General features: G+C 40.7%; 1 protein-coding gene across 10 annotated transcripts in view; it reads left to right on the top strand.

Moving 5' to 3' along the window:
* SLC66A2 (solute carrier family 66 member 2) overlaps positions 1-12,600 on the top strand; it is a 157,943-nt gene that overhangs the window by 39,918 nt on the left and 105,425 nt on the right. For 9 of the 10 annotated variants that reach the window (XR_008434840.1, XR_008434841.1, XM_053964589.1 and 6 more), the window contains one exon: positions 3,322-3,538. Coding sequence is in view for 8 of the 10 variants with exons in the window: in XM_053964589.1 (XP_053820564.1) it covers positions 3,322-3,538 (217 nt within the window). In the remaining 2 variants the exon portion in view is untranslated. Of the gene's footprint in view, positions 1-3,321; positions 3,539-3,689; positions 4,424-12,600 lie in introns of those variants that run through there. The other variant, XM_053964658.1, reaches the window with a different exon arrangement.

Below are 12,600 nucleotides of genomic sequence, written 5' to 3' on the forward strand. Positions count from 1 at the left end.
CGAGCTGTTCCTTCCCCCTCAGCATTAATAGGATTTTCCAACATAAATCTCTCATCTATCAGTGGATTAACATGCTTAAAATGCAATTCACTGAGTGGTTTAAATAGCTCAGCCATGGGTAATAAAATACAGTACCTTTCACCACAGTAATGCAAATTCTGATCCATACAGGATGTTAGTGACTGGGAGTTACTGCTTGAACTGCATCAGCTGAGTGTGGTCACAAACGCATGTCAGGGATTTCTCACTGGGCAGAATGGAGTGAGCTGTGCAGGCAGTGACTTCCCATTTCAGGGAGTAGAAAGATATGCATCCACATTTAACTTGGACAGTTTTTAAGATGTTTTCTAGAAATAAATGGTGGTATGGTGGGATTTCTTGTTTTGTCCTTCTGAGGAAAAGAGATGATGGGGGAGCAAAAATCCCAATATGATATTTATTATTCATACTTTTATTCAAACATGAATAATGTTTGCAATAATATGTATAACTTTGTTCAGTTCTCAGATGACATGGTCTGGGACACAGATTGGTGTTCTCTTCCTGTCTTCTTGGAATAGGACTGATTTGCACACACATGAATTTTATTCTATTTTTAAAAACTACTTTTTTTTTAAGTATTTAATTTTTTTTTGTACATACCTATCACTGTATTCAGCAGAATTAACATTTATTTATTTAAAAATATCATTCCCATTACAGAACTAATGTGTTTGGACCCCCTTGAGAAGGGAGCCACTTGGAAAAATGAGTCACAGTTTATTTCCAGACCTTGAAGTGATGGGTGTGTGACTTTGTTCCCTCTGAGTTTTTTAAGCTATTTCTTAAAGAAAATAAACTTTAGCCTTGGTTAAAAAGAAGAAATCATGTGGCAAAACATTTTAGCAGTTCACATAAGGGCTGAAGAAACTACTGTCCTTATGCAAAGTCAAGTGTTTCATTCTCTACTTTTTTTGTAATGCAGTGTGGTGAGTTTTAGTGTCCTAAAACAGACTTCTGCATCTGGAGAATACATCTGTTAAATAGAGCAATTAGTGATTTTATATTGGGCTGCTTTTACAATAACTCAGATGTTTTTCTCTGCAAAACTATTACAAAGATTATGATTGCTCTTATCTCTTTTGTCCTCTCTTCCCTTCTTTCTTAACTATATTACCAAGCAAAATATTGCAGAAACAAGAACTTATAAACTACTACAGTGAAATGGAGATTATCTAGCATCATGATAGTTTTGAGCAAAATAGAGTCTCTGTGCTAGTAATTAGTTCTTCAGCTTCAGCTGAATCCAGTTTCACACAGTGTTTTTCTCATCTATGCTCAAGTGTTTGCATAGATCCATGGATTTTGTAGCTTGCCTCACGATAGCTATGGGAATGTTGACTTTTTTGGTTTCATGAACTTCCTAAACTTTTGTTCCTTCAATGTAGTATTAGTTCTTTGATTTCTATTACAAAAATGAACTGGAGAATTTAGGATTTGGTGTCCAGGGATGGGTATTTTGAAAAGGATCTTTGAGCATGTGGAGAACTCAGTAGGAAAAACACAGTGTATGCAGGGCAGATGTGACAGCTGGTAGGAAGGTTAATGAGTGAAGGGCCATGGGCCCTTTATCTCCAAAAAGGGAGGCCTTCACAAAGCTCCAAAAATGCAAGAGGCTCACATCGTTTGGGCTGTCCCAGCACTGGCTCTAACTTTTATTTAGTCTTGTGTCCCTGAATTCTGAGGCTGAGGAGCCACTACCATAAAATACTGAAAGTCAACATTTACATTGACAGTGGTTTTGCCCCAGGTCATATTACTCAATTCTGGATGATGACTGATAATGCTGCAGGTTGGGTATGACTCCTGGCCAGTTGTACCTTCCTCTTCACATGGCAAAATAAAATGATTCAGCTGGGTGCAGTCAGGAAGTGTCCTGAGGCGTGGGTTTGCTAAGTACTAAAAAGAGATTAGCTAATAAAATGTGTCTGAGAGCCAGACTGATACTGATATGAAGGTATGAAGAGTTGCAGAAAATAAAACTATTACTTGGTGTATGTATCTATCCTGAGGCAGCTAAGTGGCCTATATTCCCATCTCACTGAATTTTCTGTTAGTGTTAGTCAATGGAGGTTGATGTCTTCCTTGCTTGAGTTAGCAGTGGCACTACTTCTGTAGCTTTCTCAACTACTTCTGAAATGACAGCAATGGAAATCTTCTAGTGATGTGCTGTGTGTTGCATGGCTTTGGGCTGGTTGTAATATCCCTGTTAGGACAGTAGTTCATCACCTTGGTAGTTCAGAGAGTCCAGTTGGTCTTGAAGTAGGTGCTTCTATGAAAGGAAGGCAGGAACTGCACCTGCTAATGAACAGTTATTGTAGCATTTTTGTTAAAAATGAAGTTGTTATATTGCTATATAGTCAATCGCTATGGGGTTGTGTATTTTATTATTCATCAATAAGGTGTTTTCCAATGATACACTTTTAATGTACCAAACAAATGCCATGGTTGGTTTGTTCCTTCTCTCCTTCCCTCAAGAGGGAATATTGTGTTCTGTGGCTGAGCGTTTTGTTGTGATGGATGCAGAAATGGGTGCTACAACTGCACTTCTTGGTGCTGGCAAAGGCAAGAGCAAAGTTTTGTCCTAGGAGTGAAAGTGATGATGTCTGTGAGAGGCTTTTTTCCAGGGGAAATCTTGCCTCAGTCTTGTACCTGTCTCAGTAAAACTGTAGCAGCTGCATTGGCATCTTGCCCTTCCCCAAAGGCAGCTACACTGCACCAGGGAACAGAGCTGTGGACTTCAGGTGACCTTCTAAGCAGCTTGGATTGAGGCTCTTGGAAGGGAGAGATAATGATCTAAGAGAAGGAATGCTTCCACTGTGGTGCTTGGGGCCTGTTATTAGTACTGGAAGGTTTTTGTGAAACATTTCTTATGCCAGTTCCACTAGAGCAGTATGCAGAGTCCTTCATCTTTGATAGAGGAAGGTATTTTTGAAATGCTTACTTTTAAAAAGTTATCTTTATAAATATTTCCTTGGCTTGCAAACCTTTGTTTTCTTGTTTCTTTATTGAACATCCCCCCAGAAAAGTTTTTGAAATCAGGACTATTATTCTTTCTTTTTCTTGTTTTGTGGGATTTTCTTTTGGCGGGAGGTGATTGCAAGTGTGTTTGTTTGGTTGTTTTGTTTTTATTTTTTTAATCTTATCCCTCATTTTCTACTAACCCCTTCCTCCAAAGACTGTAGCTCCTTCATGCTTCCCAGTTCTCAATTCCACCCTGATTAACTTTGAGTTGGTTGGGAGAACATATTTCATTCTTTTTGCATTCCTGTTCTGTTGCAGATTTTGACTTGAACTATTTTTGGCATTGGAGCAAGTTTACAGACTACATGCAGTGCATCCTCACCTTCACTGGTGTGACTGGTTACATCACTTACCTGTGGCTGGACTCCTCCCTCTTTGTGGAAACACTGGGCTTCCTTGCTGTGTTCACTGAGGCCATGCTGGGCGTCCCCCAGCTGTACCGCAACTACCAGAACAGATCGACAGAAGGAATGAGGTATGGTGCTTCTCCTGCATCAAACACGTGTGTGTGCCTTCGTGGGGGTTGTCTCTGGAGTGTGGGAATGCTTTTCCAGGAAGGGTAATGTCATCTTTACAATTTTCACTTGAAAACACAGCAGCAATTGGAGTAGACTTTCTATTGGTAGGAGCTGGTGCAGCACTGCTGAAGGCATTGGGAGTTCCGTGTCACCTCTGAAGTCTGACCCATTATTATTCAAGTCCAGCTGGAGAGTTTCAAGGTGAAATATGTTCTAGTGAAATAAACATGTGAAACCACTGCTGTTGCCATTAGCAACATTTTGCAGTTCTACTCAAGCTGTGCTACGCTGGTAATTAGAAATGGTCTAAAGAGATCTTGCATATCAAAAGTAATAAAGAGGATGAAAATATTTTGAGCCTGCAGCCTATAACTATCAGTGTAACTCATATAATTAGCTTTCCTCACATATCTGCTCATCACTTCTTCATAATCCATTGCTACGTTTGTAGAAAATGCCATCAGTATTTATTTTTGTGTCAAAGCTTGAAACTGACATTTATGAAAGCTCCAGTGTGACTTTCACAGTCATGACTGTAAAAATGTGGGACAGAAAACTTCAATCTGTGCCCACTCTTGAGTCATTAAATCAGAATATTTTTTTCATACTGTTTATTGGATAACTCAAATGGTAACACTAAGATTATGAAGGCAACTTGTGAAGCTTTTTGAGAGAGGAAACCTTCACTATGGTACATCAGTGCACTGGTCTGTGGGAACACTACAACAGCAAATTCAGTTCACAGAGTACTGTGATCATTTGTGACTCTGTTTTCTCTTTCATTGTTTCATTATTACTTCTCTTCATTCCTTTTAAAATTTGCTGGGATAATTTTTACTTTGGTCAAAACAATTAAACATGCCACCCCCAAACCAAAGCAATTCTGTCCTCTTGTTTGCTTTACTTGTTTGGCTTGAGCATGCTTATACTAGCTACTCTGAGATCCTTTCTAACTTGAAATGTTGAAATGTTCAGAAATTTGCTTTGACGCTTCAGGCATTTTCTGATTGGGACCCTATTTGGTATGGAAAGAGTCAGGATTTGCTTCCAAAATATTGGGGTATTTTTCATACACCCACTGTCTTAGAAAATTCTGTACCTATGATATCCAGAAAGCAACTTATCTGCTAGGCAGTTTTTATGCTCTGGTTTGACTTTTCCATTTCTATTTTTCATCTGTGAATCATAATGCCATATTAATGATGGCCACTGGTATTGTTTTGCTTTTCCTTAACTCCTTCCTGGGGATGTGAGTTTCAGTTTTGCTATTTCTTGTATGTGCTATTAGCAAAATCATTTAAAAAATCTCTTTGTTCTTTGTAAACTGCTAAGCATAGAATTGCAGAATTCTCATCTAGGACTGCTTGGCGAAAGAGTACTGTGTTTAGTCAAGAGAAAATAGCATAAAAGCTCATGTTTCCTTGCCATGGAACAGAACCAGGTCAAGCATAGCCACACTCCTTATCACTTGTGCCCATGGTTCCAGAATGCATTCCTCTCTCTGGTTCCACTCTTGAAGCAGTACTTTATGTGGCATTAGACATTGATGGGTCTGGGCACTGATGAAGCAATGCATAACTTTGTGCTGTTGTACTGCAGTGGGAGGATATTCATGCATATCTTGGTGCTCTTTCTTTTTATCAGGTTAAATTGTGGTTTTATATATGTTGCAGGTACCACACACACTTTGTAGTACCATGCAATCCTGAATTGACTGGATGTTCTCTAAGCAGTACTGGGCTGTTGCTCCTGTGAGAATGAGTGACTTCTGCCAGTATTTCCACTGTTGGAAATACTTCCTCTGAACTTCCCTTCCTGTGCCCACTTCTCTAAGGGCATATCAAGAAGAGACCCCAGACGCAGGAACACTGAAGGCAGCATGTAACAGTGCAGCCAGCCTACTTGCATGGGTATTTACCAGGTGAGGGCTGGCTGATGCCCTGGTTAGCTGATTCCCACTGCTCTGTGCAGTTATTTACAGCTCAGGGCAGAAATAACCATGTGTGTGGTTGGTTACGCTGTTGGAAGCAATTGCATTGGAGATCTGGGCCAAAATGGCTGGCTGCCAGCCATGCTCTTAGCAAGCCTCAGTGGCAAAGAAAAAGAGATGAGTTTCTAGTGTTTCTGTGACTTGAAGCTTAATGGGGAGAGCAATGACTATTAAGCTGTTCTATATGGTGACCTTTGGGTCAATCATCACATCCTGGTTAGAGGTGGTAATTTCTTAAACCACAGTAATTCTGTCACCCAGTGCAGGAGTGCAGTCCCTGATAAAGATCACAACCTTTACTACTGCCAAAGAAGTGGTTGTTCACAGGTCCTCGTGGCTTGGCTGAGAAAAGCTGTAATGTGCATCTGTCTCTGCATGTGTCTCTGAACTGGGACAGAGCAGCTGATACATTAATTCCATTTAGCAAACAAGTCCTTTCATAAAGGTTAACTGCTGAAAAAGAAATAGAGAATAAAGTCCCAGTATGTGGCCCCATCTGATCAGACTATCCTGCCAGACTCATCTGACACTCTTGTTTCTGAAAAAAGGCCACACTATCCACAACCCTTACCCCCCAGTAACACCTGTTTAAGTGAGAAGTTGAGGACATCTCATACTTGAGGTAGCAGTCATTTCCTGATAAACAAACTTGGAGACTAGGGGCCATGAGAGCGCTAAATGGGAGAGGTGGCTGCAGTGGCAGCCAGGATACCCTCTAGGACTCTATTTTGGAAAGGGTCCTATCATCTCACCCCTGTATTTCCATTTGCTACTGCCTGAAAAGTCCCCTACTGAAAATGTCCTCTGTGTCTGAGGTAAATGTCCAGAGGGCATCTGCAGCTTAGACAGTTTTGTTTATTGTCATAGAGCATGGCTGGAGTGAAGGAATCTCAGTTATGTGCTTTGTAGTGCTCCTGAGAATGAGTCTGCTGGTTCTTTGATAGCTCTGTTCTACTGGATAGAGCTCCTCACATCTTACTAAGTTTTCATTTTTCCCTTCTTTTCTCATTTTCCTTCTTTTTGTAGGATTATTACTACTAGGTCCTGTAGCTTCCTCCTCTGTTCTGACAGAGCAAAGACCAAAGGAGAAGTTGGAAAGAAATGGAAACAATAAAAGTAGAAAGGAGATGCATGCTGAGTAACAGCTTTTGTGGAGTGAAGATAGTGTAGTATGTCCTTGTGGGCTGATGATTGATCGGTGGAAATTTTCCTATGATTAAGTAAACAACTAAGCTAGTCAAAGTAACAGAAATTTTCATCATGTTCTCTTTGACGATTCACCTGATTACTTTTGGGATGAGTACTTTATAGAAACTTGGAACTCTGTTTAAGTATTTAAGTACTTTTGAATGGTTGCAAACCTGAATAGTACAGTAGTAGTTATATAAATTACAGTACTAAACTTGACAGAAGTGCTTTGTAATGAATTGTATTAATACCTATCAAATAAATATTCACTTAATCTCCATTCTTTTCAAGAACTAAACTAGTTCTGGTCAGGTCACCTAGTAAAAGAGTAATTTAATTACTTTAATTATTGGGGTCGATTAGAATTTTAAGCAATTGTGTTAGAAAAGACAAAAGCTGCCTCAAAGTTAAAGAGCTTTAGAGTATTTGAGAAAAAAAGACACTATGACATTAAAAGATTGTTCATCACTTGTAAATGTTTTTTATATTATGTGGTAAAATATTACAAGATGTGACATCCAGAACACCTCTCCTATACCACCTGTTAGGAGTCAGAGCTGCTGAATGCTATAGTTGGGATCTGATGCTCCTTATTTTATTAACTGCTTTTGTTTGGGGAGAAGAAACATACAGACAGGAACTTACTCTGTTATTTATCTTTTCGTCCCCACTCCTTCTAGGATAGTTGCCTCCCAGTCACTTTCTCTTTCTAATAAACTGCATTCATAAGTGTTCTGGTTTGAAAGCAAAACCAGTGAGAGACTCTAAGTCAGAAATACAATTTATTGGGAAAAGAAAAAAAAAAGAAGACAAAAATACATGTAATGATACAAAAGGAAGACCACTGACAAAGTCAGAATACAACCTGACACCCCTTTGGCCAGCGTGCTGGTAGCAGTCTAAATTGGAGTGGCAGATGTGGTTGCTGTGTCTTCTCGGAAACCTGTGGAAAGGCTGCTTTTCTGTCTAGAAATCCCTGGATTTATCCAGGCGGGAATGCCTAGCTTCTCCCTCTGGGCGGAGCATCTCACAATGGGCTGATGTTATTTTGAGTCACAAGGTGTGTTCTTAATCACCTGTTAAACAGAACTGGCTCCTGGAGAGTGTTATCTCTGAGTCATGTGGCAAGACATTGATGGGCCCATTAACAGGAGATAAGGAAAACTGTCCAGATGCAACTTGGTGCTCAGTCTTGGACAATAAGAAAAGGTAGCATACAACAGGAGGCAGTGGAAAGGGCAGGAAGGTTGCCTCTGGATCTGGCAGCAGCACTGCTGCACACAGAGGTGAGTGCATTGGGAGAATCCCATTCTTGTGTGGACACACCTTTTATGGAGTTCCTGTGGGGGGGGCAGTGTGTACTTTTATGCAGGTGTGGGGAGAGCCTCTGAGGGGAGACACTGCTGTTATTATGCTCTCCTCATAATCCCATCTGACCTCCCTCCACCAAAGGAGGAGGATGGAGGGTTGTCCTGGGTGACTTTATGATGCTTGTGTCCCCATTTGTTTGTTTAGCCCAGAAATAAGTTTTGCACCTTTAAGACTGGTTCTGAGAGCAAAGGCAGAGAGAGAAGAAGAGCAGAGTTTGTTACCAGAAACTGCACTTGGCTCCCCTGCATCCTGCTAATGGACTGTGCTGTCTGCAGCACAGACAGACAGCGGGACAGAGCTCTCCTTTGCTTTTAGCTAGTTTTTAGCTAGTTTTTAGCTAGCTGAGGCAGAGAAGTTCCCTGGACTGAGGTTTTTCTTTTTCTTGGACCTGTTTAAACCTGCTCTGGACTGAACACTGAGAGGAGCACCGGCAGCTCGCACCTGTGGCCCACTGGGCTGGGTCTGGGCCATGGCATTTCCAGCACCGGAGGGACTGATAAGAGACTGAGTGAGCAGAGCTACAGCCCATGGAGAGGACTTTCTGAGTTTGTTATCTCTTTTAGAGCAGCAAGAGGTTTTATTGTTTAATACTGTTCATTTTTTTTGTGCTGGTGAATGCTTTGGCTGTTAAATAAACAAGTTTTTTCCACTTTTCTCCAAGGAAATATTTTCCCAAACCAGTTGGGGGAGGGGCCACTTGAGTTTGCTTTCTAGAGAGAACCCCTTTGGAAGTTTTCTCCCAAATTTAACCTAAACCAGAACAAGGGTGTTCCTCTGTAAGGTATATGGCCAAGTTGTAGGTGTATGGTCTTACCCAAGGACCATGTTAACCTTAGGACTGCATGAGGATTGATTTGCTCCAGGACAGTATTGCATTCCTGTCTGCTGCCCTGCTCCGGAAAAAAAGCAACTGCTCTTCATCAAAAGTTTTTTGCAAAGACTTCTCAAAATCACCTGGCAGTAACCCTTTTTGACTGCCAGCTGCTGCTCAAACCCCATGGAGAAGCAGTTTCTTTTCAGTCAGAGCTGCTGCATGGCAAAATCTTCCCAGGTCCAAGAAAGAGGTCTGTCAGTAGGACAGAGCTGGGCTGCATATCTTGAAATCTCAGAAGCCACAGTCCATTGGATACCCAAATGTGCCCATCAGTTGTTAGCTTGGAAACATGTGGGTTCAATAAAGCAAGGTATTTTTGCAGCAGTAGTTGAGGTCCTGATATGCACTGTTGTCTCTTTCCTGGCTGCACTCTGAGCATGGGTTGGCCCTTGCTATGCCTGGCTCAGGGCTGCATGGTGCAGCTGCAGGGTCAGAAGGACACAACCAGGGACACAAACCTGTGTCATCCCTCTGCAAGCAATTTCCCAGGTCTGTCTTCTTGCTCATGGACAGCTTTTAGTCTGCTTGGAAGGAACCTCCTTTCTGCACAACTTTGACTGTTGAGTTTGGCTGACATTGGGTTGGGGGCACAGAATTTCACTGCCTGGACACAGCCAACACAATCAGTGACTCTGCTTATGTGTTGATAGGAGACTGTCTTGGGAAATCTAGTCTGAAAAGGCTGAATGAGGATAATCTCAGGATTTCATTAAATCGGGTTATTGTGCTATGAAAGGAAAATAGTAATTTAGTAGCTCCTGAGGCAGTGCTGGGTCAGTCACAGTGATTATTCTGTTTTAAAAAGTACAAACCACTGACGGAGAAACAACTGGCATTTATTGTCTCAAAAGCTGCTGGAGTCAAAAGCTGCAAATTATAAGAAGCTTTTTCATTCAGAAATGTTTTATAAGGCGTGCTGCAGCTGTGAGCTAGTTATGAGCAAGTGTTTATCTGAAATGTATCCAGTGAAATGAGTGTGGTATACAGAGGTGTGAAAGAAATAAATTTTATTAAATTATTCTAATATGTATATATATTTAATATATTATTTACTTTTCTCCTCTATAGATAATATTAAAAATACTAGAAGACAGTATTTCTTAGAGAGATAAATTTTATTGTTGGTTGCTTTTATTGAATACTGCTCTTTTTCCTTTATGAGACATGCAGCTCTTTTTATCATTTTTCATGAGAAATTTTTTGACTTCTGAGAACAGTGTTTGTCCCAGAGACAAATCCTGGGTTTATTCAAAAGTTGAGAAATAATGAAAGCTGCTATATTTTTTCTGCTTGCCTTGTATTAACCAGTTGCTGTGATGAAGCAACTGAAGGCTTTATTCAGGACTGGCTAACCAATGTCTGGCCACCTCCTTTAGTGAGATTTAGATTTAAGGAGATTCAGCAAGTGCTCTAAAAATGCTGCTCCTGTGGTTTCTTGGGATTTTTTTAGCCTGAGGGAATTTTTTATTTGTGAATAAGTAAAACAGCTTCAGTGAGTTACTTCCTTTGGAGTAACTTTTGAGTTACTTCCTTTATGCTATTTAAAAGAAAACAAATCCTTGTGCTAGAGGGAGGTAGCAAGACTTGTGGATATTTCTGCTCAGGCACCAACTATGTATTAGCTTCTTCAGCATAAATTTAGTTCCATTAAAAAGGGAGGCAATTCACATCTGTTATGGCAATTTTGTTACATATCTGTGCTTTTTGTGTGAGGCTCAGTAAGGGAGTAAGAGAAATTACCTGGAAAAGAACTTAAAAAGTGCTAAAAGGAAGGGAAGTTAAAAGAGAATGATGCAAGCAGTGGCCATATTGAATATTATGGATTTTTTTCTCTTTAGCTCCTTTTTCTCAGTGTCAGAAATTGCATGGATGAGAGCAAAATCAAAGAAATAGGAGTAGGGATAATGGATGCCTATGAAAAGATTTCCTTTCCTGAGCATGCCACATACACAAAGCGCAGACACCAGTACAGTGGAGACCTGAGTTAGGAGTAAATTGTGTCCAGTCCAGAACTAATACCAAGGAAGATGCTGAATAGAGAGAGAACTGTTTCCCACGGGCTTTGGCATTATACCCTCCAGGTGCTGGTTAAGCAGTGTCTTCTGTTATTCTTAAAATAGTAGCTGCTTTGTATATTAAACAGACAAACTGAGAACATGGTAGAGCGGTATGGGGGGTGAGGGCCATTTAGTTCAAACAAACAAACAACCAACCCCCAATATAGTTTTGTGGATTCAAATCATCTGACCCAACTAAGAAGCAGGTTTTCATTGCATAAAGCATTGTGCGGACACTCATAGGGACTAAGTTATGAAAAAGTAGTTCTTGAGGGACTAGTTAGGACCTAAAAGTAAAATATGGGGCAAATAGAGAAATCAAGGTCTTAAGCATGAACCAGAACTACATCAAGTAAGTGTAGAATTATTAGCTCTACTTAAATGTGGTTTGTATTTAGGGTTGTATAGCCCATTCCTTAGTTTTGCTGCCTTTCCTGTTGCACTAAGTTAATCACAACTGTCACTGTGCTTACAAATTGTCTGGCTTAAATGATATAATTTACTGTTGTTCTGTGATTGTATTCTTTTGTCTTCCTAAATACTCTTCTTTACTCAGATCCTTAGTTTTCTTTATGGACCTACAATTGTTGTCATTGCTTCTGCAGCTCCAGCCAGCATTCATAGTTTTCTGGGGAAGTTTTAATTGTTGGATTGTTTTGCTTTGCTGCATTTCCTCTTCTGCTCCTGGCACTGATTAACTGGTTGCTATTGTCCTTTATCATGGCTTTTATGTAAAATATTCCAAAGTTTTTAATTTCTGGACTTTGCATGCACATCCAGGTTTGCATAATAGTCAGTGAACAGTTTTCATGACTGGATGGTTGAGGTTTTTGTACAACTGTAAGGCTTACTATAAACTGCTTGTCTTCTCTCTTAACCTTTTCATTTGTAGTTCTAATGGGCAACAGGAACATCAGATTCCCTTCTGAAATCTGCCTGTTTTAAGGCTAAGAGATTAAAGAAAGTAGTCTGTAATCCTCAGAATATTTCTAATTTCTTCTCCCTTGAAAGTGTTACTACATCGGGAAAATAAACAGGCTCGGTCTCAGTGCACTCAGGATGAGGGCAGAGTCCTGTCAGCATGTGAACAGATGAGCTTGAAACTATTTTGTTCTGATGCTAGGAATTAAGTGGATCCTCTCCTCTTCTCCAGACCTTGTTTTCACTTGGAGCAGACCTGTGATCGATGCCCTAGGTTCAAGGGCCTGCACTTCCTGCTTGACTCTCTGCAGATCTATGGCCTGTGGGTTGCTGTGCTGGGTCAGCACTGCAGTCACCTCTGTGCTCACCTGCTGTGTCTCCCCAGAGCTGTTCTCTCAAGTCCTGCAGCACAGTATGAGTCTCTGAAGACAGTTCTTGTTGCCCTTTTGCTCCTTCCCCAGGAGGGAGACCTTCCTTCCCTCAGCCTCCCAGCACTTCTGACAGCGTGAGCAGCGGTATCCACTTACCTTGAGCATCTTGAAGGTTGTAGCACAGTGTGGACTGCTAAAGTTCTTGCACATACTGAACCTCTTTCTCATTTCTCTTCCCCTGGCACCT

Source organism: Vidua chalybeata, chromosome 1 (genome assembly GCF_026979565.1).
Source record: "Vidua chalybeata isolate OUT-0048 chromosome 1, bVidCha1 merged haplotype, whole genome shotgun sequence".
In the NCBI taxonomy this organism is placed as follows: domain Eukaryota; kingdom Metazoa; phylum Chordata; class Aves; order Passeriformes; family Viduidae; genus Vidua; species Vidua chalybeata.